Raw genomic sequence first — 27,968 nt, forward strand, 5'->3', positions numbered from 1 at the left:
AGGTTGTAAATTAGCAAAACTTTCTAGAAAGTTATGGATCAGCATGTATAAAAAGCCTTAAAAAGCATGCATATTTTTGATCCAACAATTCTACATCTAGGAATTTCTGCTAAGAGGAAAAATCAGAAATGTGTGAAAAATGTATAGACAAGGAAGTCCTTTGCAGCATTATTTGGAATAGTGAGTATGTGATTAATAAAAGAAATTATTTACAAGAATTATAATACATTTCTGACAACTGGCAAGATGGTGGATGAGAAAAACCACAAGCCAGAGTGTCTCTGCAAGAAAGATAGATTTTAGATGAAAGTGAAAAAAACAAACAGGCAGACAAACATGGATTGGATGAGGGTCAGAAGAAAGGTTGCCTGAAACTACTAGAGACTCCACGGGAAGAAGTTGCAGAACACAACTGGAAGGAGAAAGCATCAGGAGGGTCTAAACCCTGAGAGGCTTGGAGACCAGTGACAAGGGTAGGTAGAGCAGTTAAATTTCCTCTCTCTTGCATATTGGACTGCTGGTGGGCTCCTGAGCTGCTGGAGAGACCTGCCAACACTGGCCCAGAGACAGCTGCCACCAGTGAGCTGTGAGCCTCTTATGGACAGGGCAACAGGCTCCCCGCTCCCTCAGGGCACCTCCTGCCCCACAGACCTGAGCCCATTGGTAGGTGCCATATTGCTTCATTCTCCCCTTCCCCTCCCCTATCCGTGGCTGCTGAGAGAGGCAATGTAGCCACCACTTGGAGGCATCTGCAGGGAATGGGACCTTTCCTTTTGGGGCCCTGTAGCAGATTGAGGGGTACTTGGACTGTGAGCTCCCTACCCCCAGCCCTCCCAGGTGTTGCTTGCCTGGTGACTCCAGCAGAGCAGGGTATATCCTGAGGCACAGAGACATTGATCCAGCTTGGGCACCTGTGGGTGACTTGAGACCAGCACTCTTCTCCCTGGCAGGGTCAGGGATTGATCTCCGGGGCCCAGGGCACAGGCCTGCAGGACATATCCCATACACTCAGGTCTTGATCGCATTGCCCGGGGGCACAGAAGGGATATTTGTGAACTAGTTTACTGAGGTGTGTGTGCCTTGGGGGTCAGATCAGAGTGGGTCCTAGCTGCAGCGTGCTTGAGGAGCAACCTTCCTCCCATGGGAGGGCTGTGCTTCCAGCTCAGGCAGTGATCCTGGGCAGGGAACCTCCTGGCTCTCATCACAGTCAGGGGAGATCCACTGGCTTGAGGTCCTGCCTACTGGCAGAGGCCCAGGAAAAAATATGGAATAGGGGAGGGTGGAAAGGAGCAAGGTCTGCTCCAGACTGCCAGACTGTGGGTCTAAGACAGCCCCACCTCCACATGCAGACTTTTTGGTTGAGTGGGGTCATTTCAGCCCGTGCCTGACAGCTTTGCCCAGAAGCAGAAAACAGACCTTTGACCCCTGCTAATAGCATTTGTGGAACTTGAGGGCAGGCTCACCTAACCCAGCTCTGCCCAGCCTCACTCTCCCACCTGCCCCCTCTGAGGTGGAGAATAAGGACACACCTGGAAGTCCCAGGGCCCCATCCACCAACTGAGGCACTAGAGTGCTTCTCCAGAGGAACAAGAGCTGGTTACAGGACCCAAAACAACACTGCAGCTTGCTAGTTCCAGCAAGTGCCACCTACTGACAAGGAGGTCAATTTGCATGCCTTTTTACTACATTTACTGACTCACCATACAGGGTGTGGTAGAATCTCACCCACAAACACCACCTACTGGCTCCAAGACTAAAGTAGTGTGTCATTGCGTCATTATCTAAACAAAAATCTACAGGTAAGAAGTAACAGCTGCTCCAGATGGGAAGGAATCAGCAAAAGAACTCTGGAAGTATGAAGAATCAAACTGAGAGCACACCCCCAAAGGGGAACACCAGCTCTCCAGCAATGTATATCAACCAAATTCAGAACACTAAAATGACAGAAGAATTTCAAACATGGATTGTAAGAAAACTCAATGATATGCAAGAGAAAATGGATACCCAACACAAAGAAACCACAAGAAAAATCCAGGACTTGGAAGAAAAATTCACTAAGAAAATTGAAATATTAAAGAAAAATATTTGCATGCTATATTTCTGATAAAGGGCTGATAACTAGAATCTATATAGAACTCAGGAAAATCAGCAAGAAAATATCAAACAATCCTAACAAAAGGGGGGAAAGGACATGAACAGAAACTTTTCAAAAGAAGATAGACTGATGGTCAACAAACATATGAAAAAATGCTCAACATATTTAATCATCAGGGAAATGCAAATCAAAACCACAAGGAGATATCACTTATCTCCAGTGAGAATGGCCTTTATCAAAAAGTTCCAAAACAACAAATGTTGGTGTGGACACGGAGAGAGAGGAACACTCCTACACTGTTGGTGGGGCTGCAAACTAGTACAACCTCTGTGGAAAATAATATGGAAATACCTCAAAGAGTTACAAGTAGAACTACCATTTGATTCAGCAATCCCATTACTGGGCATCTACCCAAAAGAACAAAAGACATTCTATAAAAAAGACATCTGCATTAGAATGTTTATAGCAGCACAATTCACAATTGCAAAGATGTGGAAACAACCCAAGTGCCCATCAATACATGAGTGGATTAAGAAAATGTGGTATATGTGCACCATGGAGTTCTACTCAGTCACAAAAAACAATGGTGATCTAGCACCTCTTGTATTATCCTGGTTAGAGCTGGAGCCCATTCTACTAAATGAAATATCATAAGAATGGACAAACAAGCACCACACATACTCACCATCAAATTGGTATTAACTGATCAACACTTATGTGCAAATATAGTAGTAACATTCATCTGGTGTCAGGCAGGTGGGAGGGAGAAGGAGGGGGGGATGGATATACTCACACCTAATGGGTGTGGTGGGCACCATCTGGGGGATGGACATGCTTGAAGCTCTGACTTGGGGGGTGCAAAGGCAATATATGTAACCTCAATATTTGTACCCCTGTAATATGCTGAAATAAAAAAATAGCTATAAAAAAGAATTATAATACATTTCTATTTGAGAATATCACATGGAAAAATACATGTTGACTTGGGAAATTTTTCAGACTACCTTATTGCTAAGTGGAAAAACAAGATAAAGTAGTAAGTAAAAGTATGATATCTTTTTTTACCTTGGAAATAGTTATATTTGGGCAGCAAAGGATGCTTTTCTTTGTTTATTTCTTTGTTTTTAGAATTTTCTGCACTTAGCATATATTATTTTTATAATTAGAAAAATAAATGCTACTTTTAAAATTTGTAGTATTTATAAAAAGAAGGAATTGAAAATAGGGAAGGAGAGAAAGCAATGAAAAGGAGTATAAGACTATGTTTTAACTTTTGGAGAAAAGAGAAACTAAGACAAAGAGGATCAGTTATTGTACTGCACAGTTAGGTTTCCTGGGTGGAAGGGAGCTGAGATGCAAAGGTGGGAGGCTTGATCAAACCAGTAAGCATGTTTTGCTATGTTTTTAGGTAATTCTAGCAAGAATCTTTTAGTATCAAAGATGGATCTAGGCCAAAGCTTACTGAAAAACCTGGATATGAGATAATATGAGTTCTCTCTTCACTATGCTAGAATGTACAACTTTGTACTACTTCATCTCAAATATCCGAAATTACTCTGTGTTGCTAAGATCAACACCCTCCCGAGAGGTCATCCACTCAGAGCACAAAGATTTGCTTTCATGATTTACTTCTTCTCGCCACTAAACTATTGCTTATCTCTTTCATTTATACCACTTTTCCTGCTTCTCCCTGCTAGTTTATGCCCATGATGACCCCCAAATTGTAAGTTTCTTGGGGGCAAGGATCCTGTCTACGCTTTTCATCACTATATACTTCACATCCAGTGTGGTGATTGGCACCTAGTTGGTACTTAAGAAATATGTCAATGAACACATGAATAACCTTTAGCAAATTCCTATGAGAGAGACAGCAACATTTTATCAGTACAGTGGATTCTTACTCTATTATTAGATACTCATTGATATGCTGATTTTCTTTCCACCATTTCATATGCATATGGTAGGCTCCAATTATATTGTGAAATCCTCTAAGCATTTCTCTGTTTTTCCAGTGCACAGAAAATAACATAATTCATAGATCATAGTATGTACTCCTCAAAAAATGCTAACCAATGAATATTCTTAATTTTGTCTGGATATACCTTTTTATCAGTGACTTCAGGTTTCTCGTCAGTAATCCATTTCTGAATGACATCTGCTGAAGGTGTTCGTTTTAGCTTGTCAGTGAGATAATTCAAAAGAGAGTTAACAGAATTTACTGTTAAGACGTGCATGGTGTTCTCAATTAGATAGTCATTTAGACGGATAAAGCTTGAAAAGAAAAAAATAAGTGCAGCTTCAGTTTTATATATTCACTAAATATTTTTGACAGTGCCTCTAAAACAAGTGTCTAAATTTTAAAATATCATAATTTCTTCTTAAATTTCTATTTAATTATAATAGCAGATATTTATTGTCCAGAAGAGTTGTTCTTTTAAAATACAAATATATTCAAATATATAGCATCAACTTAAATAGGTGTTCTAGTTCTTCAGTAAGATATTTAATGAGTAACATGATGGAGGAAAATGTACCTGGTTCATCTAGCCAAAAGAGCCACCAGATTTTTTAAAAACATGCTTTAAAGAAGAAATCAATGCATAAAACATCTGTAACTTGCATTCTAATGATAAAAGTATGAAATCTTTGCTGTTGAATAAATGTTGTTTGACAGCAATTGCTAACCCAAAGGTGCAAATTTTACGTTTCCTTACTTGAGTGCTTAGAAATGCGACTGAGTCAGCAAGACATTTAAAATAACTTTTTATTTTGCTTAAGTAGAGTTCCAAGGCTTCTAGAACTTCTAGGTCCATGATGGTGGTGCCCTCAGAGACTGCTTCACTGACTTCTGTTGCTACATGGACATTTTCATATATAAACTGGTACACAGTTAAGATTTATTAAATAGACACTTGCAAAAGTTGGATTAAATTAGTGAGCATAAAATAACAACCGTCAGTACTTTACAGTTCCACAGACAACTTGTCAGATAATATTTGGTGATTTTGTTTGCAAGAGTTGTTTGTAATCATGAGGTTTTAGAATGATGGGAAATCTAAACATTGGAACTGTCAAGGTCAAGATCCAGTTGGGTAAAGCAGGTGGCAGAACTAATGCTAATGAGGGTGAGTCCCCTGGCGAAGTTCTAGGAAGACAACTTCCATCTCTGGCTCCCAGTTGCAAGACCTGCCTTAGGGATAGGGTGGAACTTTTGTGGTTATACAGCTGTCTGTAGTTCTTTAGTGACCAAAAAGATGGACACTCCAGGCCCACTTGAGGAGGTCTACATATCTCTGTGTGCCTGACTTCTCCTTACCACAGCTTGCTCTACTGAAGGTCTCCATGCTCCAGGCTGGGCCAGAGGGAAACAAAGCTGGAGAGATCAAGGAGGATCTTGGCCTTGGACTCACACTCTAGCCTCTACCAGCTTGCCAGTCCCAGCAGCTGCTTTGCTGGGTGGCAGCTGGGTAGGGTGGGTGCTTCTGGAGCATGCATTCGGGTCACCATATCCCCAAATTCCTCATCGCTATTCATGAACCCTGTGGTGAAGAGTTTAGTTTTTTCTTTTTGAAATGAGACATCATTTATTTCCTAGAACGGATTCTATTTTTTTTTTGTTTTCAATTTTTATTGTGCATACTTAAGGCATACAACATGCTGTTTTGATGTACATAGTGAAATTATTATTCCAGTTATGCACATTAACATGTCCATCACATGGGTTTAATTTTTAATGAAACTTGAGAAGGATGGATGCTCTAATTTTACTTAAAAGAAAGAATAATCAATTACCATGTCAGCCTCATGCAATGATGCCTTTTGCTGGCCTGTTCTGTGTATGTCATTCTGTCAGAGTCTCCATAAGTGGGCAACTCAAATGGCACTTCAGTGAAACCTGCACTATCCGGCATTTTAAAATAATCTAAGAACAACAAAAGGTACAACAACAAACATTCTTGTGTAAAAATTCCATTTCTTTCAATATAATTAAAAGAAAAGACAAATAAAATTTAAAAACAACAAAATCTTTTGGATCATGAAGCATTTCAAACCCCAGAAAACAGCTCAGCTATCCAAGAGTTTCACGTCAATGGATTTCAACTGGACAAGAGTGCAGACAGTTTAACATTCTCATTAATGGGATTTGATCTGTATACTATGTTACTTCTTTCCCAGGAACACCTTTGCCCTCCTTTCTATCTGCATTGTAGTCATCTTTTATAGTACATGCCAGCTGGGGCCAATCCTGAGATCCATCCAGTCCCTTAATTTTAACAAATTTTAACAAACCTACTGTCTGTCCTAGTAGGTTGGATATACCTTTAAGCAGAGAGGCCCTGAGTTCACTATAAAACTTTGCTTTTGAATTGAGATTCTGTATCCAATTTAGAAATACTACACAAGTAGGAGTAATATGAGAAAAATGAAATATTTACTTTCCCCTCTCCCTTTCCACAAAATACATTACATTTATAACATATTAAGCAAAAGTTTGTAATAATTGAAAAATAGGATCATTATTTAAACTTGAGAAAAGTAAAATAAAAAAGAGCTGATATTTTAGAAAGTCACTACTCTGATATATCGAGTTTCTTTCTTCTGCATACCCTCATAATGTCCAACTGCACAGTCATCAGGAATAAATCCTGCAGCACGCAAAGCAAGTCGACAAGCTTTCCTGACCACCTCTTTTGCCTCATTTCGAAATTCTTCTAGGCGCTCTATCACCTAGGCATTGATGAATATGTATAATTAGTGGTACTGAAGTAGCAATACTAGGAAAAAAAATCTTGATTGTTATAGACAAAATTTCTTACCTCTGCTAGCCGTACGACTTGCACAGCCTTAAATTCGTACAGGGTGTAGGTGTGACATTTTTCAATATAACATAGTCCCATGAAACTCAATTGATAACACAATTCATTTATTTTAAGAAGAGCTGGTCGCAAATACTGAATGAAAATAAGAATTTATCATTACTTAGTGAAAAAAATCCTGCATTTTAAAAGTATAAAAATATTTGAAAAGCAAGAATTGTTATTAAGGATAGTAAATGGTTCTGTATATTAACTTTAGCCACAACTACAAAATGCATACATTAAACAGGAACACTTCTGAAACTTTTTCTAAAAGTATTCTTTGAATTATCAGATTTAATTTGCCCAAATTCCTTTCGTTTCATTTTGAAAACACATACATGTCTATTTAAGGAATGAAATTGAGGGGAAGTAACAGAAAACTAGGCAATATCTTAAATTTCATTAGGTTTGGCTAATGGCTAAAAAAAATTTGTGTTACCTTAAGGACTTTAAAATGTCTGGGCATAATGATAATGCAAGGGACCATCTATTTATCTAAAAGGCTATGACACAGAACAAACACAAATTTAATTTAAAAATTTTAGTGGGTAACAAGTTGCTTTGGAAAACTGTGTCATTTGCTCAAAAGGTTAAATGTAGAATTATTAAGGATCTAGCAATTCAACTCCTAGGTATATTTGCCCAAAAGAAATGAAAACATATGTCCAGACAAAAACTTGTACATGATTGTTCATAGCATTATTTATAATAGCTAAAAGTGCAAGCAACCAAATACTCATCAATAGATGAATCAATAAATAAAATAGGCATATCCATACAACAGAATATAATTTGCCAATTAAAGAAATGCTATGCTACAACATAGACAAACCTTGAAAATACTGTGTTAAGTTAAAAAACCCAGTCACAAAGGACCATATAAAGTTGGCCTTCTGTACCTGTGGGTTCCAGGTCTGTAAACTCAACCAACAGCAAATTGAAAATGTAGTTAGGTATACAATGTTTGTGTCTGTACTGAACATATACAGACTTTTTCTTGTCATTATTTCCTAAACAATATAGTATAACAACTATTTACATAGTGTTTACATTGTGTTAGGTATTATAAATAATTTAGGATGATTTAAAGTATATGGGAGGATGCATGTAGGTTATATCAAAATACTGCACCATTTTATATAAGGGACTGAAGCATCTGTAGATATTGGTATCCACTGGGATTCTTGGAACCAATCCCATATGGATACTGAAGGATGACTATATTGTATGACTACATTTATATAAAATGTAAAGAACAGGCAGATTTATGAAGACAGAAAGAAAATTAGTGGTTGCCTATAGTTGGGGGAGGGACAGGGGAGTTGGGGAAAAATAGAGAGTGATCACTAATGGGTAATGGGATTTCTTTTTGGAGTGATAGATATGTTCTAAAATTGACTGTGGTGACAGTTCTGTGAATATACTAAAAATAATTGAATGGTATACTTTAGATGGGTGAATTGTATGGTATGTAAATATATATCAAAATTGTTATAGAAAATGTAGGCACAGATGCCAGAAAAGTTGGTTGTTTAAAAAAAATCATAAAAAGAAAATTTTCAAGGACAACTCCATGTTTCTTCCTTCAACCTAGTGTAGAGTAATTAGCCACATTAGGTAACTAATTGTAAATATAATACTAATGGTAAGTGTGTGGGTAATTATAGCATCTAATATATATTTAAACCACTGCAATGGGTCTGTTTTTTAGGTCAGTGATAGCTTAAATGGATGAGAACTTTCTAGTTTTCTAGGACTAAATTCAAGAGAAGATACTAAAAAAGCCAAAAAAAAAAAAAAAAAAAAAAAAAAACAACTACAGATAAGAAAGGTGGAGAGCAAGAATAACTCTCAGCATGTAATATAAGAGAACATGCTTCGAGGATTGATAGAGGTAGTTTTAAAGACAAACCCAGGAAAAAGTATTTAAATACTTAGTAACAAATTTATGATATGCCTACTGTTCAAGACACGGTAAAAGATGAAAGGTAGTAAAATAGCTTCAAATGACTGATGGGTCCTTAACGAAATTTGAGTCCGATGTCAAGAAGGACTGGAATATTTTTTCACAACTCAGAATGCTCAATGGAATGGATGACTTGAGATGATACATTTTATATACTTGTTTTGCATTAATATTTGTGTTAGCCAGAGTCCTTGAACATTCCCTTGTTGTGTGACTGACGTGCTGATAATAGTCTTTTGGATTAACATATGTAAAGTGAAGGAAATGATCAGAAAAAAGCAAACTTGAGGCTTCACCTGAGAGGGTGATACCTCACTGTCATAGAAATAGACAGCTGAGAACCCAGTACTCTGAGCATGACAATAATGATGATTCCAGTTCATTCCTAGGGGCCAAGTAGATAACTTCCCATGAAAGTTAAAATTTAATACATAGAGGTTTTAAATAGGCACAAAAACCTTTAACAGTTCTTTTTTCATAATCACCCCATCATCATCCCAAGTAAATATTAAAAATTTCCCTACTATCTGAATCCATTGCAGAGGAACACATATACTGGGAGGCACTGAATACAAGCCCCCAAATTATTCTGGACAATAAAGTTCAGAGTGTCTCAAAGATGAGGGGAGGTGCCTTTGCTCAGATGCCAGCTGCCTTTGCTCAAAAGTACATATAACTTTCTGGATCAACAACAAAAGGGATCACAAATCCAAAACTTTGAGGCTGTTTCTAATCGAAGGGGATCTATGTAACTCTCTTCTTATATTTTTGCATTTTGCAACTCTAGACAAAATGTAGAAATACCCCTAGACTGTCAGACTCCTAAATGATAAGACAGGATGAAAATTGTGAATTTTTTAAAAAAGATGAAATATTCTTTTTAGCAACAGTCTATACCAACACCTGTAATACATTTACACTTTCTTTTTCTATAAGTAATTTAAAAATATGATTAATAAATACATACAGGATTAACAATGAACAAATTTTTTTGTAGAGATTTTCGACATGCAGTGATTTTTTTGGAGCGAACATTCTTCTTCCATACGTTAAAAGCCTTCCATTTCCGGAAAAGTGAAAATATGGGAATCTTAGTGAGTTCTCTGTGATATAGATATTCCTGTTCCCATCGATCAATTTCAATAAATTCAATGTCATCATTATAAATGTGTGTTACCGCCTTTTTGCTAATAGTATAGTAGTCATTTTTATTGAGGTTCTCATAACTCACAACTCTAAGAACAAATAAAAATTGGGAATAGTGAATACAGTATTCAATATCAAATCGAGCAATTGCACTATTTTTTTTTTAAAGCAATAGAACATTTTTGGAAAACAAATATTATTTAAAATTAAAAAATCTAACAAATTACTGTCAGATTGAATAAATTAGTCAAGAAAACAAGAGTTAAATAAGTATTCAGATTATTATAAAGATTTCACAACCATTGCAATATGCTTGATAATTTCACTCACATGATTTTTACAATAGAACAAACTGATTATAGATTTTTAAAACTTAATAGTCCTATATGAAAGCTGGAACTAAGTTTTTATTATTAGCTCTTTAGAAACTATTCAGCATTAATATTATAAAAGAATTTTACACTACCCAGTATTGAAAGAATTTTGAGAAAGATCTAAGTAAAAAAAAAAAAAAAAACAAGAATAAGATAAGATTACCATCAAGACAGATTAAACTAAAATTTATGTTCAATTTATCTCATACAAAATAATTTATCATTGAGAAATTGGCTCATGATATCTTTCTTTCAACTGTCATCAAGGGCATTCTTCAACTGTATGAGTAATAGGAAATTGATCAATAAAGAACACAAGCAAGAATGGGGTAAAAGCAGGAGTAGGTGTAGGAGAAAGAAACAAAGCAATGAGAATAGAAAGGGCTGACATAAATAGAAGTAAAAACAAAGACCATATGATCCTCTCAATAGATGCAGAAAAAGCATTTGACAAAATTCAGCACCCTTTTATGATAAGAAAACTTAACAAAATAGGTATAGCCATATACGCTAAACTCACAGCCAACATCATACTAAACGGGGAAAAATTGAAAGCATTCCTGGTTAGAACTGGAACCAGATAAAGTTGCCCACTATTACCACTTCTATTAAGCATAGTGCTGGAAGTCCTAGCCAGAGCAATCAGAGAAGAGAAGGAAATCAAGGGCATCCAAATGAGGGCAGAAGAGTCAAACTATCGCTCTTTGCTGGGGACAATATGATCTTATATCTAGAAAACCCCAAAGATTCTGCTGTGAGACTACTGGAATTGATAAACAAATTCAGCAAAATCTCAGGTTATAAAATCAATGTACACAAATCAGTAGCATTCCTATATGCCACCAACAGTCAAACTGAGAACCAAATCAAAACCTCAATATCCTTCACAATAGCAACAAAGAAAGTAAAATACCTAGGAATATATTTAACTAAGGAGGTAAAAGACCTCTACAGGGAGCACTATGAAACACTGAGGAAGGAAATTGCAGAGCACGTAAACAGGTGGAAAACCATACCATGCTCGTGGATCGGAAGAATCAACATTGTTAAAATGTCTATACAACCCAAAGTTATCTACAGATTCAATGCAATACCTATTAAAATACCAACATCATTTTTTACAGATCTAGAAAAAATAATTCTACACTTCATGTGGAAACAGAGAAGACCCTGTATAGCCAAAGCAATCTTAGGCAAAAAGAACAAATTGGGAGGCATCAATTTACCAAACTTCAAGCTATACTACAAGGCTATAGTAAGCAAAACAGCATAGTACTGGTGCAAAAATAGAGACATAGACCAGTGGAACAGAACCCAGAACCCAATTATAAAACCATCCACATATTGCCATCAGATCTTTGACAAAGCAGACAATACTATACACTGGGGAAAAGAATTCCTATCCAATAAATGGTGCTGGAAAAATTGGATAGCCACATGTAGAAGATTGAAACAGGATCCAGACCTCTCACCACTCACAAAAATTAATTCAAGATTGATAACAGACTTAAACCTAAGACATGAAAACATAAGAATTCTAGAGGAAAATGTTGGCAAAACCCTTCTAGATATTGGTCTAGGCAAAGAATTTATGAAGACCCCAAAGGCAATCACAGCAACAACAAAAATGAATAAATGAGACCTGATTAAATTAAAAAGCTTCTGCACAGCCAAGGAAACAATTATTAGAGAGAATAGACAATCTACAGAATGGGACAAAATATTTGCCTGCTATATATATGATAAAGGGCTAATAACCAGAATCTACAAAGATCTCAAGCAAATTATCAAGAAAAAAATCAAACATCCCCATTATAAAGTTGGCAGAAGACATGAACAGAAGCTTTTCAAAAAAAGATAGACTAATGGCCAATAAACTTACGAAAAAATGCTCAGTTACTAATCATCAGGGAAATACAAATCAAAACCACAGTAAGATATCACCTAACCCCAGTAAGAATAGCTTTTATCAAAAAGTCCCAAAACAACTGATGCTGGCATGGATGGGGAGAGAAAGGAACACTTATACACTGTTGGTGTGACTGAAAACTAGTACAACCTCTATGGAAAACAGTATAGAAATTCCTCAAAGAACTAAAAGTAGATCTACCATTTGATCCAGGAATCCCACTACTCAGTATATACTCAAAGGGAAAAAAGTCACTTTATCAAAAAGACACTTGTAGTCAAATGTTTATTGCAGCACAATTCACAATTGCAAAGATGAGGACTCAACACAAATGCTCATCAATTCATGAGTGAATTAATAAAATATGGTATATCTATACCATGTGTTATGACTCAGTCATAAGAAAAATGAATTAATACCTTTTGTATATGTAATATACTGAATATGTAATATGCTGAAATAAAAAATTAAAAAAATAGAGCAATATGTGGACTTATATAATTAAAATAATAGTAAGGTGAGGGGTTACACTGATATGAAAAAAACCCATCATCTACTAGGGAGGGAATTATCCAATACCAAAAGTGGCTCTTTTTATACCAGCATGGAAAAGAAATACTTAACTATCACCCCACCAGGGGTCTTCTTAGATCCAACCAAATGTTCAAACTCACAAGACTTTCATAGACTACATCTGGCATCTGTCCACTCAGAAGGACACAGGACAGGAATCACTTCTTGTCATCAGGGCGGCACCATATTTTACTTTTCTGTGGGAGACCTTGCAGCAGTACAGCAGCCACCTGGGAGCTATCTTCTTACCAGGTGACAACTCAGATGCAAGATGAGATGCACATTGAGTGTGTGTGGAAGCCACTCTGTCTTAAAAGCCTTATTACTTACAGGAGCCAACCTCTCTCACAATAACTCCATAAGCACAGATTTCAGGGTTCCTACAAAGGACATGCCCAGAAAAAGAATCCATGCACTGTGGGAAGTCCAAGGCTGCAACTCCTCATTTAGTACTTATAACTCATTTTTAGTTCTTTCCAATACAGATGTAATTTACCAACTAAGGTAATTTTTTTTATCATAAGCCATGTTGCCTAGAAACAAGCCACATTTTAACTCTTATTAGTTTATCAGGGGTATAGAGCTGCAGAATCAACCAAAGGTCAGACTCTTATGCAGAAAAATATTCTTCTACAATCCTAGAAAAATGTCTCCCAAACTTTACATGTTATAAAACACCGACAAAATGACAACAATGTATAAGACACATTGATATAAACTGCGGTCACTTTGTGAAGACATTGATTTGATTTCTTTATATTATATGATAAGAAAAATAAAACACAAGATATCAGGAGCATAGACAATATTGAATTTGATAAAATTTCCAATTAAAGTCAAGCTCATAAGCAACCAGAACTGTGACCGCAACTTTTCTGAAGTAGCTACCTGCGTGTCTAATCAAGACCACTGCTGAGAAACTTCATAAAAGAGGAGGCAGCAAGTGGCAGAAGATGATTTATTGCTTTGTCTCTGTTGGATGAAAACTCCCTTTTCCATTAACCAGAATGTGGATAACTCATTCTCTTGAACTTATACACCAAAGGTACCACACTATTCTGTAACAGTTGTTTCTTTTCTTTCTTTGGTAAATACAGTGTTGAAATTTCTTCTAATAATGTAAATTGATTTAAAATCCAATCAAATGTTTCCATATCAACTATTTCAGAAACAATGGTAAGCTTTTTCTCAAACACAGACAGATGTTATTACTCTATTTGACTTAATCTTTCTTTAGGTTCAAATCCATAACAATGACTAAAAATCATTAGGGAACCATTTTAAACATCACTTTTCCAAAGTTGAATTTTTTTTGAATTCTTAATCTTTGTCAGTAGATATTAATATATTTTCTGGAAGCACTTGTATTTTTTTATTAAGTTCACTCAGGTGCTCAAATGTCAGTTAAGTAACCTAGTTGTGTAACCAAGAACTATGCTTCACTTAATCTGCAAAGTTGAATCATTTGCACAATATTTTCCAATTCTTGACAAAATTCTTTCTTTGGATCACTTAGTTATGAAACAACACAACATGGTGTTCTGCTCTCATTTCTTCATAGAAAGCTAAAATGTAGAAATATGGTTATGTGGTGTCTTGGATTTTATTATAGTCACCATTTAAACAATATTATTGAATTTGTAATTCAAAACTGCAGGGAAACATTTATATACAGAAGTTGCCCTGTGAATAAAATAATGTTTTACTTGAATCTCAGGGTTATCAGAATAAACTCTGTGGTATACATATACCACACTGGAACACTACTCAGCCATAAGAAAAATGGTGATCTAGTATCTTTTGTAACAACCTGGATGGAACTGGAGGCCATTCTTCTTAGTGAAGTATCACAATGGAAAAACAAACACCACATGTACTCAGTACTAGATTGGAACTAATCGATTAATACTTATGTGCACATGTAGAAGTAAAATTCAAGGGAAATCAAGTAGGTGGGAGAGGGGAGAATGGGATGGGTAAATTCACACCTAATGGGGACAATGCACATTAACTGACTGAAGGGCACACTTAAACTTTGACTCAAACTGTCCAAAACCAAATTATGTAACCAAAACATATGCACCCCCATAAAGTTCTTAAATAAAAGATACAGACTGAAATTAAAAAAGAATAAACTGTAGATGTAATAAGCATTTTTAAAAGTATTTTTACAATATCTCATTTGCCTTGAATATTTCATCTCTTGTAGGGATTTTTTTTTTTTTACCCCCCTCAAAACAAAGTTCTCCCAAACATTTCATTTCAGGGATTCTAACTAGTGCTATTATCTAGCAGTTACAAATGTCTATAGATTCATCAATATGCAATAAAACATTTTTTTCCTTTGCAGTAAAACTTTAATAATGTCCTGGATTATGGTAATCTATGTTATCTAACATGTTGATCTACTAATGGTATTATTTATTTTCTTTGCTTTTCAGGGTCCAAGTAGAATAAAAAATTTCCACACAAGGTGGTAAAATTGCAATTCTGCAATAGTGATTCATTCTGACATTAGATATTACATGTTTTCGCATCCTTAGCTTCTTGAGCTTCTTGAGCTTCTTGATCTGATACTAATCTAAAAGCAGAACTTTGTTTCATATTTTGTTCTTGTACATGCTTTAAAAGTTCAAACCCTTTTCTTCAGGGAGTGGATATCTTCTGGTAAGGTGTTGATGATATAGCTTGCTTGGCACCGCTGACTCATTTAATGACATTTCCATACAAATAAGATATTTAGGCAAAAGGACAGGTATATTATTGGAGTTCACAAATCTAAGTTTGAGATAATTCCAATTATGTTCCCTAATTTCTAATTTTTTTTGACTACTTTGCCTTATAGATCTAGTAGTTTTCCAGCTTTAATAGAAAATTGTCTATTATAAATGAGTGAAAAGATAAATATTAAATCCATATAATCAAAAGTATTTAAGAGAAATGTAGACCTTAATGATATCAGAAAATGAATTTTAAAAATTTAGGTAATTTGCATGAAAAGTGTTTAAAAAATTCAAGTCAAGGATGTGATAAGAAAAACAGGAAGCATTGAGATATAGATTTCATTAAGAAGTACAATTTTACACCAATTAAAAAATATAAACATTACTTATACTTATGTAAAAACATTTTTTAAAACTGCAAAGGCCTACAGTGCTCTTTACCAAAACAATTTTATTAAATTATGTTTAAAAATTATGTTTTGGAAAACCATTTTTCATTTTTAAAAGCAATTCATTATAAAATTCAATTAAGAGTTTTGTCCAGTTGGTAACTTCAAAACCAAACAAGAAGAAAGGACGAAAGAAGGGGTAAAAACAATAATCAGAAACATGTAATTGCTTTTTTTTAGGAACACCTAATAGTAAATACTAATAATGATATGAAAATAACAGCAATTGCATCTGTGTCAATAGGAAAACTTATGAGAAATAAAAGCAAACAAAAATCAACAAACAAAACTAAACAAGAATTTCTTTGTGTTTGTCACATGCACAAAAGAAAGAATTTTGCAGATAAACTGAGTTTGTCTTAGAAATCTAAAGGCAGTGTCCATAGTAACAACTAAACTACGTGGAAGGACTTGACAGGGAGGCGGCAGGGTTGCGTTCCCGCTACAGAGCTGCTCTCTGGCAGAGGGCCTACACAGTCTTACCTACGAAAATATTTTCTGAATTCAGAAAGTTTCAGAAGGTAGCCATATGAATATTAGGAAAATGAAATTTTACCTGTGGTGAAAAAATAAATAAAATTTCTGAATGAGTATATTTTTTCAAAAAAATAAATTTTTACCATCATAAACAACTTGGGCACACCAGTAGTCATTTGCTCTGCAGGAAGCTTCCTTGGAAAGCTTCACTTTATAGCCATGCTACTCGAACATTCGCACCTAGAACCACTTAGTGGGCATTTGGCATTCATTCAGACTACCAATGTTAAGCAAATTTTTTACAGTTCTCATCACAAATTTTAAAATAATAAATATAACTAATAACAGTTTAAAATGAATAACAAGGTTCTCTTTAGCCAGCTGAATGACGGGTAATGTAAGCCTCAGATGAGGGTTCACACACAGCTGGTTCCATTTCTCAGTTATAATTTTATTTTTTTGTTAAATGATCTTAAATAATAACTTGAGGTCTTTGAAAGTGGCAGCATGTAACTGAAACTTCTGTAATATAGTTTTGGATCTCTGTAAGATCTATGGACCGGCAATTTCTTGATCATTTCATTAGAGTCTGCTTTTAGAACTGAATCAGATGCTAAGTCAAGTACATTCACTATGTTATAAAGCTGAAAGGCCGAGTGTTTCAATTAAGAAGATGGCAGTAAATAAATCCTTAGCAACTCTTTGATTGCATTTGGATTAAAAAGTATCTCCTCAAATTTTTGCATTTAAATATGATTTTTGGATAGACATGCCCACTAATACATTATTTTCCTTCAATGAGTAAAATCATCAGATATTGGAAAGGGCCTACTCTGTCCCAAGTAGGAGGCATTTGACATCTACACTAGAGTTCAGTCAGCCTAAAATCCCAATATTGTATTGTCATCATAAAAATATTTTGGCATTGAAGTGATAGGTTGTCTATTCAAACACTAAACATATCTAACTCTAAGACATACCCCTTGAGCAAGCCTCCTAAAATCATAAAAATAGTCTTTAGTAGTATTACTAGCTTCACAAAATGTTTTAAATCTTACTCCTCATTTCTTGCATTTTTCAAGATTGAAACAAAATCTTCCACTTGCTATTTCACTGTAAATACCACTGTACACTTTTCACAGTGGAAGACTGCACAAGTCAGTAGCCCTGATGAAATTCATAATTTTCACTCTTGGTCAATGCTGCCCAAAATGGGAGGTATACGGTTGTATGTGAATGTTCTCTTGGAGCAGAGCAAAGCCATTCTTGCTGCACACACAACTAAGTGCTCAGACACTACCGATTCCCAAATGCCTTTTCCATTCTAAATCCCTGTTCACAAGTAAATGAAAAAACTCTTCTATAGCACAGGTTTTTAGTGATAATTAGAACAAAAAAAGTTGTCAAACACTTTTTCTTCATATATGTGCTGTATTTATGGCAAACACTGATCTGTGCATTCCATATATGGGACTAGTTAAAGCAAAGTATCTGTCAGCACATTTTATAATGATGTCTATAGTGTCAGTCAATATGCGAATTTTGCAAATAACATAACTTACTCTATTTTCTATCTGAGTACACCTTTACATAGGTTCTTTAGCAATAGTATGACATATCTTTTTTTTTAAATCTTTTTTTGCTACAAGGAATGCAACTTTAAACGATTTCTGTAGTTTAGATCTCAGTTACACCTTTATTCAATTCTTTATTGGAAAGCATTATTTTGAATTTTTTTCACATTGGTTCTGGAAAAATTCAATAGGCTTATCAGAGAGACAGATTATTGCTCTGGATTTGGAAATTATGGAAAATGTTTCTGTTGCTTCACCACATTTGTGATGAAATAAAGGAATTCTTCGATAGCGAACTCTCGGTCTCTTGGGCCTCTTGGGAACAACTCCAAGTTTCATCCTGATTTTAGTAGAGCAAAGACATTTAATCCAGAGCATAGCTTCTAGAGCCAGACCACCATTTACTTATTGTATGACCTGGGGGAAATTATTTAACCATTTCTGCCTCATCTGTAGAATAGAGATAATAATTCTATCTATATTATGGTATTATTATGTAGATTAAGTGATTCAATGTATGTAAATACTTTGGAGTACCTAGAATGTAGTAAACACCAATAAATCACCATCTTTTAGGACATGTAAAAGGTAGTGACTTGCTCTGGTGTCCTCTCACTTAGTGGGCATATAACCCAGCTCTCTAGCTATCAGACTTCCCCAGCACCTCATGACTGTTGGCAATTACAAGCACTCTTGCTCAAGGTCCGAGTCCTAACAAAATAGACTTATTTTGTCTTGACCAGCACTATTCTTTTTTCTCTAAACTGTTCATGATCTCTCTAGGCCCTGATCCTTTGCCTTGTTTCCTCTCACTTGTCCCAGATCTGACCAAAGTCACCCATTATATCTCCATGCTGGGCAAGATTATCTGCAGCATATAGTACCAGGCTGATCTTCCAACATAATTAGACACCTCCTTAAAGGTTATTCTTGACAAAATTGTTAATGCCTAACACATACTGTAACAGTGGAAGGGAGGCTTAGCATAACTAGCTCCATTTTCTTCTGACCCCCTGTGGTAATATCCTTTGGGGTAAAAGTTTCTGCTTAGCTCTGCATGTAGGCTAGAAAAAAAAATAACTAGATGAAAAGAAAGATGATAACTGTTCCTTTCCCAAAAATAACTCCCAGGGAAATAAGAAAAATATGCACAGAAGTAACAATGCTATGTTAAAGATTTGTAGGACCATCTTGACCTACCTGACCTTTGTTTATGTTAATTCTCTGATCTTAAAAAGACAAGTTAATTCTCTCATCTTGAAAAAAAGCCTCTCTTCTTTTGACTCCAATTCTCCTTCATCTACCACCCCTTGTCTGTTCTCCCTTTGGCATCCCCAAATTAATATATCCAAACCCAAACTTGTATTTTTTCCTTGATAAATCTTGTCCATCTGGTCTTCTCTGTCTCAGTTAACAGCAAGTCTACCCCTCTTGCTCAGACAAATAGATCATTAAATTCATCTGGACTCCTCTCTGGTTGTCTACCCTACATGAAATCCATAAAAACATCTGGTTGGCTTCACCTTTAAATTATTTCCAGAATCAGACTCAATTCTCACCACCTCACCACTATCACCTGGTCCATGTCTCACCTCAATAATTACAGCCTTTAATTGGTCTTCCTGTTTTAATATTTGCTCCCTCAGTCTCTACATAGCAGCCAGAGTGATCCTTTTATTCAACAACACATGAAAAAGATTGTTCATCATGATCAAGTGGGATTCATCCTAGGCATGCAACACACACAAATCAATCAATGTGATACATCATATCAACAGAATGAAGAAAAAAACCATATTATTATTTCAGTTGATGCTGGAAAAGTATTTAATAAAATTCAACACCTGTTCATGATAAAAACTCTAAAAAAATTGGGTATAGAATGAACTCACCTCAACACAATAAAACCCATATATGATGGACCCACAGCTAGTATCATACTGAATGGGGAAAAACTGAAAGTCTTTTCTTTAACATCTGGAACAAGATGAAGATGCCCACTTTCACCACTGTTAGTTAACATGGTACTGGAAGTTCTAGCTAGAGCAATCAGATGAGAGAAAGAAATAAAGGGCATCCAAACTGGAAAAGAAGAAGTCACATTAAACTTGTTTGCAGACAGTATGATCTTATATCTAGAGAAACCTAAAGACTCCACAAAAAAATTATCAGAACTGATAAGCAAATTAAGTAAAGGTTCAGGATTAAAAACCAACATACAAAAATGCCAACAATAAACAGTCTGAAAAAGAAACCAAGAATGTAATACAATGGACAATAGCTACAAATGAAATAAAATACCTAGGAATAAGCTTAATCAAAGAAGTGAAATATTTCTATAATGAAAACTACAAAACATTGGGGAAAGAAATGGAATAGGACAGGAAAAAAAATGGAAAGATATTCCAGGTCATGGATTGGAAGAATCAATATTGTTAAAATGCCCATACTACCTAAAGCAATCTACAGATTCAATGCAATCTCCATCAAATACCAGTGACATTCTTCACAGAGATAGAAAAAATAATCCTAAAATTTATATGGAATCACAAAAGACCCAGAATATCCAAAGCCATCCTGAGCAAAAAGAACGAAACTGGAGGAATCACACCACCTGATTTCAAATTATTCTACAAAGCTGTAGTAACCAAAACAGCATGGTACTGGCATAAAAACAGATAGACAGACAATGGAACAGAGTAGAGAACCCAGAAGTAAGTCCACACATCTATAGTGAACTTATCTTTGACAAAGGTGCCAAGAACATACGTTGGGGAAAGGACAGTCTCGTCAATAAATGGTGCTGGGAAAATGGGATATCTATATGTAAAAGTATGAAACTAGATCCTTATCTCCTGCCATAGAAAAAAATCAAATCTGGATGTATTAAAAGCTTAAATCTAAGACCTGAAATTATGAAACTACTCCAAGAAAACATTGGGGAAACACTTCCGGACATCGGCCTGGGCAAGGACTTCTTGAATAGTACTCTTAAAGCACAAGTAACCAAAGTAAAATTGGACAAATGTGATCACATCAAGCTAAAAAGTTTCTGCACAGCAAAGGAAACACTCAACAAAGTGAAGAGAAAACCCACAGAATGGGAGAAAATATTTGCAAACTACCCATATCACGAGGGATTAATAACTAGAATATATAAAGAGCTCCAACAACTCCATAGGAAAAAAAATCAAATAACCCAATTAGAAAATGGGCAAAGGATATAAATAGACATTTCTCAAAAGAAAGATACACAAAATGGTTAATAGATATATGAAAAAATGCTCAACATCGTTAGTCATCAGAGAAATGTAAATCAAAACTACAATGAGATATCATCTCACCCCAGTTACAATGGCTTTTATCAAAAAGACAGGCAATAATGAATGCTGGTGAGGATGTAGAGAAAGGGTAACCCTCATACACTGTTGGTGAGAATGTAAATTAGTGCAACCACTATGGAGAACAGTATGGAGGTTCCTCAAAAAACTGAAAATAGAACTATCATATGATCCAGCAATCTCACTGCTAACTATATATCCAAAGGAGGGGAATTCAGTATATTGAAAAGATACCTACATTCCTACATTTATTGCAGCACTATTCACAATAGCCAAGATTTGGAATCAATCTAAGTGTTCATCAACACATGAATGAATAAAGAAAATGTGGAACATACACACAATGGAATATTATATAGCCACAAAAGAACAAAATCCTGCCATTTGTAACAACATGTATGGAACTGGAGAACATTATGCTGAATAAAATAAGCCAAGCACAGAAAGACAAATCTCACATGTTCTCATATGTGGGATATAAATATTAAAAACCATTAATCTCATGGAAACAGAGAGTAGAATGATAGTTACCAGAGACTGGGAAGGGTAGTGGGGAGGGGAGGATATAGTGGGGATGGTTAACATGTAAGATAGTTAGATGCGATGAACAATATTTGATAGCACAACAAAATGACTATAATCAACAATAAGTTAGGGTATACTTTAAAATAACTAAAAGACTGGAATTGGAATGTTCCTACCACAAAGAAATGATAAATGCCTAAGGTGATGGATAACCCAATTACCCTGACTCAATGAATTCACATTGTACGCCTGTATCAAAACATCACATGTACCCTATAAAGATATATACCTACTATGTACCCATAATAATTTTTAGAAAAACAAACCAAAATGTAATTCAAAGCTGGATACTTCTCCATTTTTTTCTCAGAGTAAAAGCTGAAGTCCTTACAGTGGCCAACAAGGTGCTGCATGATCTGTCCTCTATCTGTCATTCACTCTACTGTAGTCACAACAGCCTCCTCTTTGCCCCGTGAGCAGGCTAGGTCTGCTTTGGCCTCCGGATGTTTGTATTCATTTTCCTGCTGCCTGGAATGCTCTCCCCTGCACCACCACACAGTTCACTCCTTCTTCTTCTTGTCCAAATGCCAGCCTTTCACTGAGGCCCACCCTCAGCCCCCAGTTAATTCACAGCTTCTTTCCCAGCACTCCTGACCCTCTGTGCCCTACTCTATTTTTTCTATAATACCTATCATTTTTTAGCATTCTACATAATTTAATCACGTATCATGTTTATTAATGTCTCCCTCTGCTAAAATGTAAGCTCCATGAGGGCAGCAGTTTTGATCTGCATGGTTTACTAATATATCTCTAGCACCTAAAACAGTTTCTGCTACAGACAGGGTGCTCAATAAATTTTGCTGAATGATTGGATTTTCATAAAGCATCTCTGTTCTTCCTACAAATTATTTCTCACTCTGTTAAGCTCTTTCAGATTTACAACAAAACTATTGTATTAAATTTTGATTAAAATATGTTTCTGCTCTCCCCTTTCTCTCCAGAAGGAAAGCTTTCCTCAGTGTCACTTGGCTCAGTCAAAACCACAGGGCTGAATGACAGCGAATGAGAGAGCAGAGAATGGGGGAAGTTAGCTCAATGAATTTGGCAGCAAAGCTATTATCTCCATCAAGTAAAGACTAACTCAACAACTGCTACCAGCCCGACTAAACAACAGAGAAAAGCCGCTATCATCTTTAAGTTCTACTAACCAACTGTCATCTGTTGTGCTGAAATGTAAAGCAATTCTCAGACTCAAAGTTGTGTGACTCTTCAAATTGTGTTAACAACAAATGTGTGTTAAGCAACAATAGATCATACGTGTTTGTTTAAACAATAAATGTGAATACCCTAAGTTATCAAGCTCATCTTATTTTGAAAAAAAATCTTCATTTTTATTCTATAAAGGAAACATGAAATGACATAAAAAACAAATCAGGAATCACCTGCTTTTTATAGATTGCCATCTTTTCTCAGTAATCACAAATTATCAAAACTATGTTTATAAGACTGATTAAAAACAGAAGGCATAATGTTACATAGAGAAGTGCAACAGTGCATGACTTCACAAAGTAGGTAATGTTTCTGAATGAATAAAGGAAAGATAATTGAGAAAAATAAATAAAATTATTGTGATTATGATTCATTTATCATCGAATGATAACCAAAATTATATTTGATCACATTTATCCTTAATACCCCAATCAATTATGGATAATATAATATTTGCAATCTTATTTGTAATTTTCATTGTTAAAGAAGTTACTTCATAAACAAGAACTCACTTCAGGTTATATGTATCGTATTCAGTGGAAGACCTTGGCACTGCAGGGATCATATAAAGAAATCCAAGATTTTCATTTTCACGTATTATTTTAATGATTTGCAAGGGGTCAGAGATGTTGGCTTTAATGACTTCTTCCTGGTCTTGGAATGTGTACTTAGGGTAAGCTGAAGAGCGAGTCCCAAACAGACCTCTTCTTCCGATACTTGCACGTGACAGTTTAGGAGGAGAGGGAGAGAATACCTCAGCAGAGGGCTGATGGATCTAAACAAAGCCAATGTTTTAAAAATGAGTTTCTGCACACACACAGAAGTGACAACATATTACCCTCAAGGACTAATTATGAAAATTTTCAAACTGTTGTTAGGCAGTGATATTCCTCCTTAGTACTCCCTGTCCATGCCCATCCCCATCCCACAAAACAGTCCTAGCTTCAGCTCCCATTGCCTCCCCCCTCCTTTAACTCCACGTTTATTATATGAAAATAGTACCAGCTCTCTGGTGTCCCTGGGGGCCCACCACCCTCCTTGCTCAGTTGCTCTGCATCTGTCCTGACTGTGGTCCCTCCCCCAAGCCTCCTCACCTGTTCTGACAACCTTTTCAGAACTCATAATAACTTTCCTTTTTTGTGAATATGAGGGGTAGTTACATTGAGTATTTGGGAATCCCTGTGTGATAGCTTTATACAAGCCTATATTTTATTAACTAATAATTGCCTGTTTTGTAGACTAGGTCCTCTCAAACTTAAATGTGCATGTGAATTACTTGGATGTCTTGTTATCCTCCAGATTCTGATTCAGAAGTGCTGGGTGGAACCTGAGCTTCTGCATTTCTAACCTGTGCCTGGACGTGGGTCCTGCTGGACCACACGTGGAGCAGCAACGCTAAGTCCCGCCCACCATGCTCACATACTTCAGCTTTGCTCTACTCCCTGGGTCTACTGAGCTCTCACTGCCACTCACACCCCTTTGCTTCTCCCCCCAAAACAAGGGTGGCGTCACCCACATTCTTTCCTCATGTGGAGGAGATTAATCAATCACCTTGTTTGAGAAAACTGAACACTAACCCCAAAGGTTAGTGTTAAGTTAACCTATGTCTCTCTGACAGTACAGGGGTGACTGGCTTTATGGTAAAAGAGTCACCATAGTGGACCTGCTTTGTCGAATAACTAATGTAAATGTATACATGATTACTTTATTGCCTGTTAGTGTAGCTGATAGAGGCTGCTACTTCGGCAAGAGATGTATTACCACAAGCTCTGTGGGACAACTTCCCTAGAAAGGTTGTATTCATGTATTCACAGGGATCATTATTCTCCATTTCTGATTAAATATACCCTGCTGAATAGCAGTTTGAGAGAAGCTTAGCAAGTTCAGAGCTGAAGGAAACACATCTTTGAATCCAAAAGATAAAGTGTGCTTCTTCCACCTATTGGTCAGGGATGGCAGCAATGACACTGTTCTCTTATGTCAAAGAATGGCCAGACCTGATACCCAGAACCAGAGAAAACACACATGGCCTTATCTCAATATTTCAACAAGGCCTGTAGTCAACTCTAATATTTTTATAAGACTAAAGTATTGATATTTTAACAGAAAATGCATTTATTTTCTTAATTCTATTCTTTAAAAAGTTCTACTACATCCTAAGTGAAAGATTTCTTCAATAATAGGGCTACACATTTTCATTTGAGCACTTATTTCTAATTATGTAACTCAGTGTGAAAATGTAGTTCAATTTAGCAGTCACATATGCTTAGACTTGCGGGTGGGAACTAAAGGAAGCATTTATTTCTAAAATGTAGAACACCTGCAGTACTCCTCTCGGATGGATGCCTAGTCCAATTTGATAAGTCAGCATCTTCCGAAATTACCAGAAATTTCCAACTTTCCTTCCTTTCTGCCTTCCTTAATCTCCTAGGAGATTCTCACTGTTGCATTTCTATTCTAAACTCATTCTGAGAAATCAATACCTGAAAAAATTACCCTCTTCTCAGAATAAATACCTTTCTCCTTTATGAAATATTCTTTTTTCCCCTTACATTTCCTTTTAATCCTTACCTTTTTACTGAATTCTTCACTGAGTGACTGAGTGCCAGTTACAATCAGGAAGCACAACACACAGTCTAACATTCTTTTTCATCTCCCCTCTTTCATCACAGATGCCCATACACATTTCTCTCCTCTTTTTAAAATTCAAGTTCTTGAATCCTTACTTTATACCAAATAAATTAATTTATGGGCAATCAAATTTTTCCTGCCTCTATTTAAGATAGCTCCCTCTCTATTTCACAGAAACTATATTAACTGCAGCTATACAATTCCATATAATTCATCATATGATTTCATTCTCTCCAGAAGATCTCACCTATGCCCATAGGGAGCTCCTACCTCTTTCATCTTATCTATCTCATTAACTTTTCACTCATTCCTCTGAGCTTAGTGCAACTCCCAAGGGTAGCTTTTTCTCCACGGAATGGGCTCCTGACACTCAGGTATAAGAGTTCCCTCTATCCCTCATTTTGAACCTTAACAAAGGAGAGCTCTTACCATACCGCATACTTACCATACTGTGCTTGAGTGCTCACTTGTCCACCTACCCACATCCCAGACTCTGAAATCCTTGAGGGCAAAGCTTGCCCTCAACTCTGTTTGTCTAGCACTCTGGCCCAATGGCTGGAACCCAACCAGCACTCAAATGTTTAATGAGTGTTGAAGGATCCTCTCAATCAAAAGCTCAGAGAAATCTTGGCTCTGTTGGTATCTCTACTGTAGGTGTGCCATTCACATTTTCTCCCCTTTCTGTTTTTTTCTTTAATTATCTACAGATGTTCCTCTAAAGCCAAGGTCTAGTGATTTCTACCCTGAGCTACTATTCATTTACACTTTGCAAGACAACTTCTCCACTATACGACTCTCATGAGCGACACAAATTGTCCTTCTAGCTGGCTTAGTCTTTATTGCCTTTCAGCAAGGTCTTCAAAGATTGCCATTTTTGGTAAAAATGATGAAAATTTCAAAAAAGTTATAACAACACCCAAAACACTATTATGTCTTAACCTTCAAGAGAAGGTCAGAAGACACTGTACAGATGCTGAAAGTTTCCTTTACGATTTTCTTCTACTGTACAATTTTTCCTTAAATAGGAAGAACTGAGAAATGTTATATTACCCAAACCCACTATGCAACATTATAGAAAACAATTTTGCTACTATTCTTATGTTAAAAGTTAACATAAAAGCAAAATTAAAAGTTAAAAGTATGCTAGCAATGCTGTATAAAACTAAAATTAAATTAAAATGATCAATTAAATATTTTAATATTATACCTGTGTTTTCTTCAAAGCATCTTCATGTATAACAACAGATGGCTTTGTAGGACGTCTTTCTGCAATGCTTGCTGGGGGTTTCAGGATTCCAGAAGTTATTAACTGAAGTCGGTTCTGTTCATGTATGTATTCTGGTTGCTTATGATCTTGGTAGACTTTTAGCACTGGCTTTGGGAAATAGAGAGACATGTTAATCTTTTTAACATTGGTGTGTGTGAACTTGTCTTATTTTTCAGTACTGTTGGACTCCTTCCCTGTTGTAAATGGATTTCCTCCTTGGACTCATATCCTATCAAAGCCACAGCCCTAACAGCTACTATCACCATTGCATGTCCCTGGCCTATTGCTTGAATAAGACTTTTCTACTTGGTTTCCATTAATTTTATACTTTAAATTACCAATGAGTCCTTCTAGGAGTAAGTTATTACAGAAAAGGCTCAGAGGCATGAAATCATATACCCCCTAATTTTCCATTACAAACCTCCATCATTCACTACCACAACTGCTACTATGGGAAGGAATGTACAATCCTACCACCCTGTCCAAAAATCATCAACCATTTCCCATAGCCCTAGTTGACTGAAAATCTAAAAATAGCTGGCATTACCTTAGGCTAATCTAACTTCAAATCATGGCAATAAAACCCCAGTTTTTAACATGATAAACTAAAGCGAGAAATTCATCATAATGGCTTTTAGTTTCTAAGCATTATGAGTTTAGCATGATAGCTAATCTCTTATACACTGGGATAAGAAAAAAAGGCTTGAGAGTAAGTTAAGGAAACAGCTGTTAAGTTGTCAGGCAAATTGCATTGGTTTTGGATAAAAATACCTCTTGAGCCACTCGCTGA

At 35.9% G+C, this 27,968-nt stretch overlaps 1 protein-coding gene across 1 annotated transcript in view; it reads right to left on the bottom strand.

Annotated features, from left to right (window-relative positions):
- DNAH6 (dynein axonemal heavy chain 6) overlaps positions 1 to 27,968 on the bottom strand; it is a 236,266-nt gene that overhangs the window by 199,336 nt on the left and 8,962 nt on the right. The window contains exons 2-8 of the mRNA XM_069494279.1: positions 27,119 to 27,286; positions 23,793 to 24,055; positions 9,888 to 10,155; positions 6,913 to 7,047; positions 6,703 to 6,823; positions 5,888 to 6,017; positions 4,198 to 4,366 (exon numbers count right to left, since the gene is read on the bottom strand). Coding sequence (XP_069350380.1) covers positions 4,198 to 4,366; positions 5,888 to 6,017; positions 6,703 to 6,823; positions 6,913 to 7,047; positions 9,888 to 10,155; positions 23,793 to 24,055; positions 27,119 to 27,286 — 1,254 coding nt within the window. The remainder of the gene's footprint in view (positions 1 to 4,197; positions 4,367 to 5,887; positions 6,018 to 6,702; positions 6,824 to 6,912; positions 7,048 to 9,887; positions 10,156 to 23,792; positions 24,056 to 27,118; positions 27,287 to 27,968) is intronic.

The sequence above is a fragment of the Eulemur rufifrons genome, chromosome 19 (assembly GCF_041146395.1).
Source record: "Eulemur rufifrons isolate Redbay chromosome 19, OSU_ERuf_1, whole genome shotgun sequence".
Lineage (NCBI taxonomy): Eukaryota > Metazoa > Chordata > Mammalia > Primates > Lemuridae > Eulemur > Eulemur rufifrons.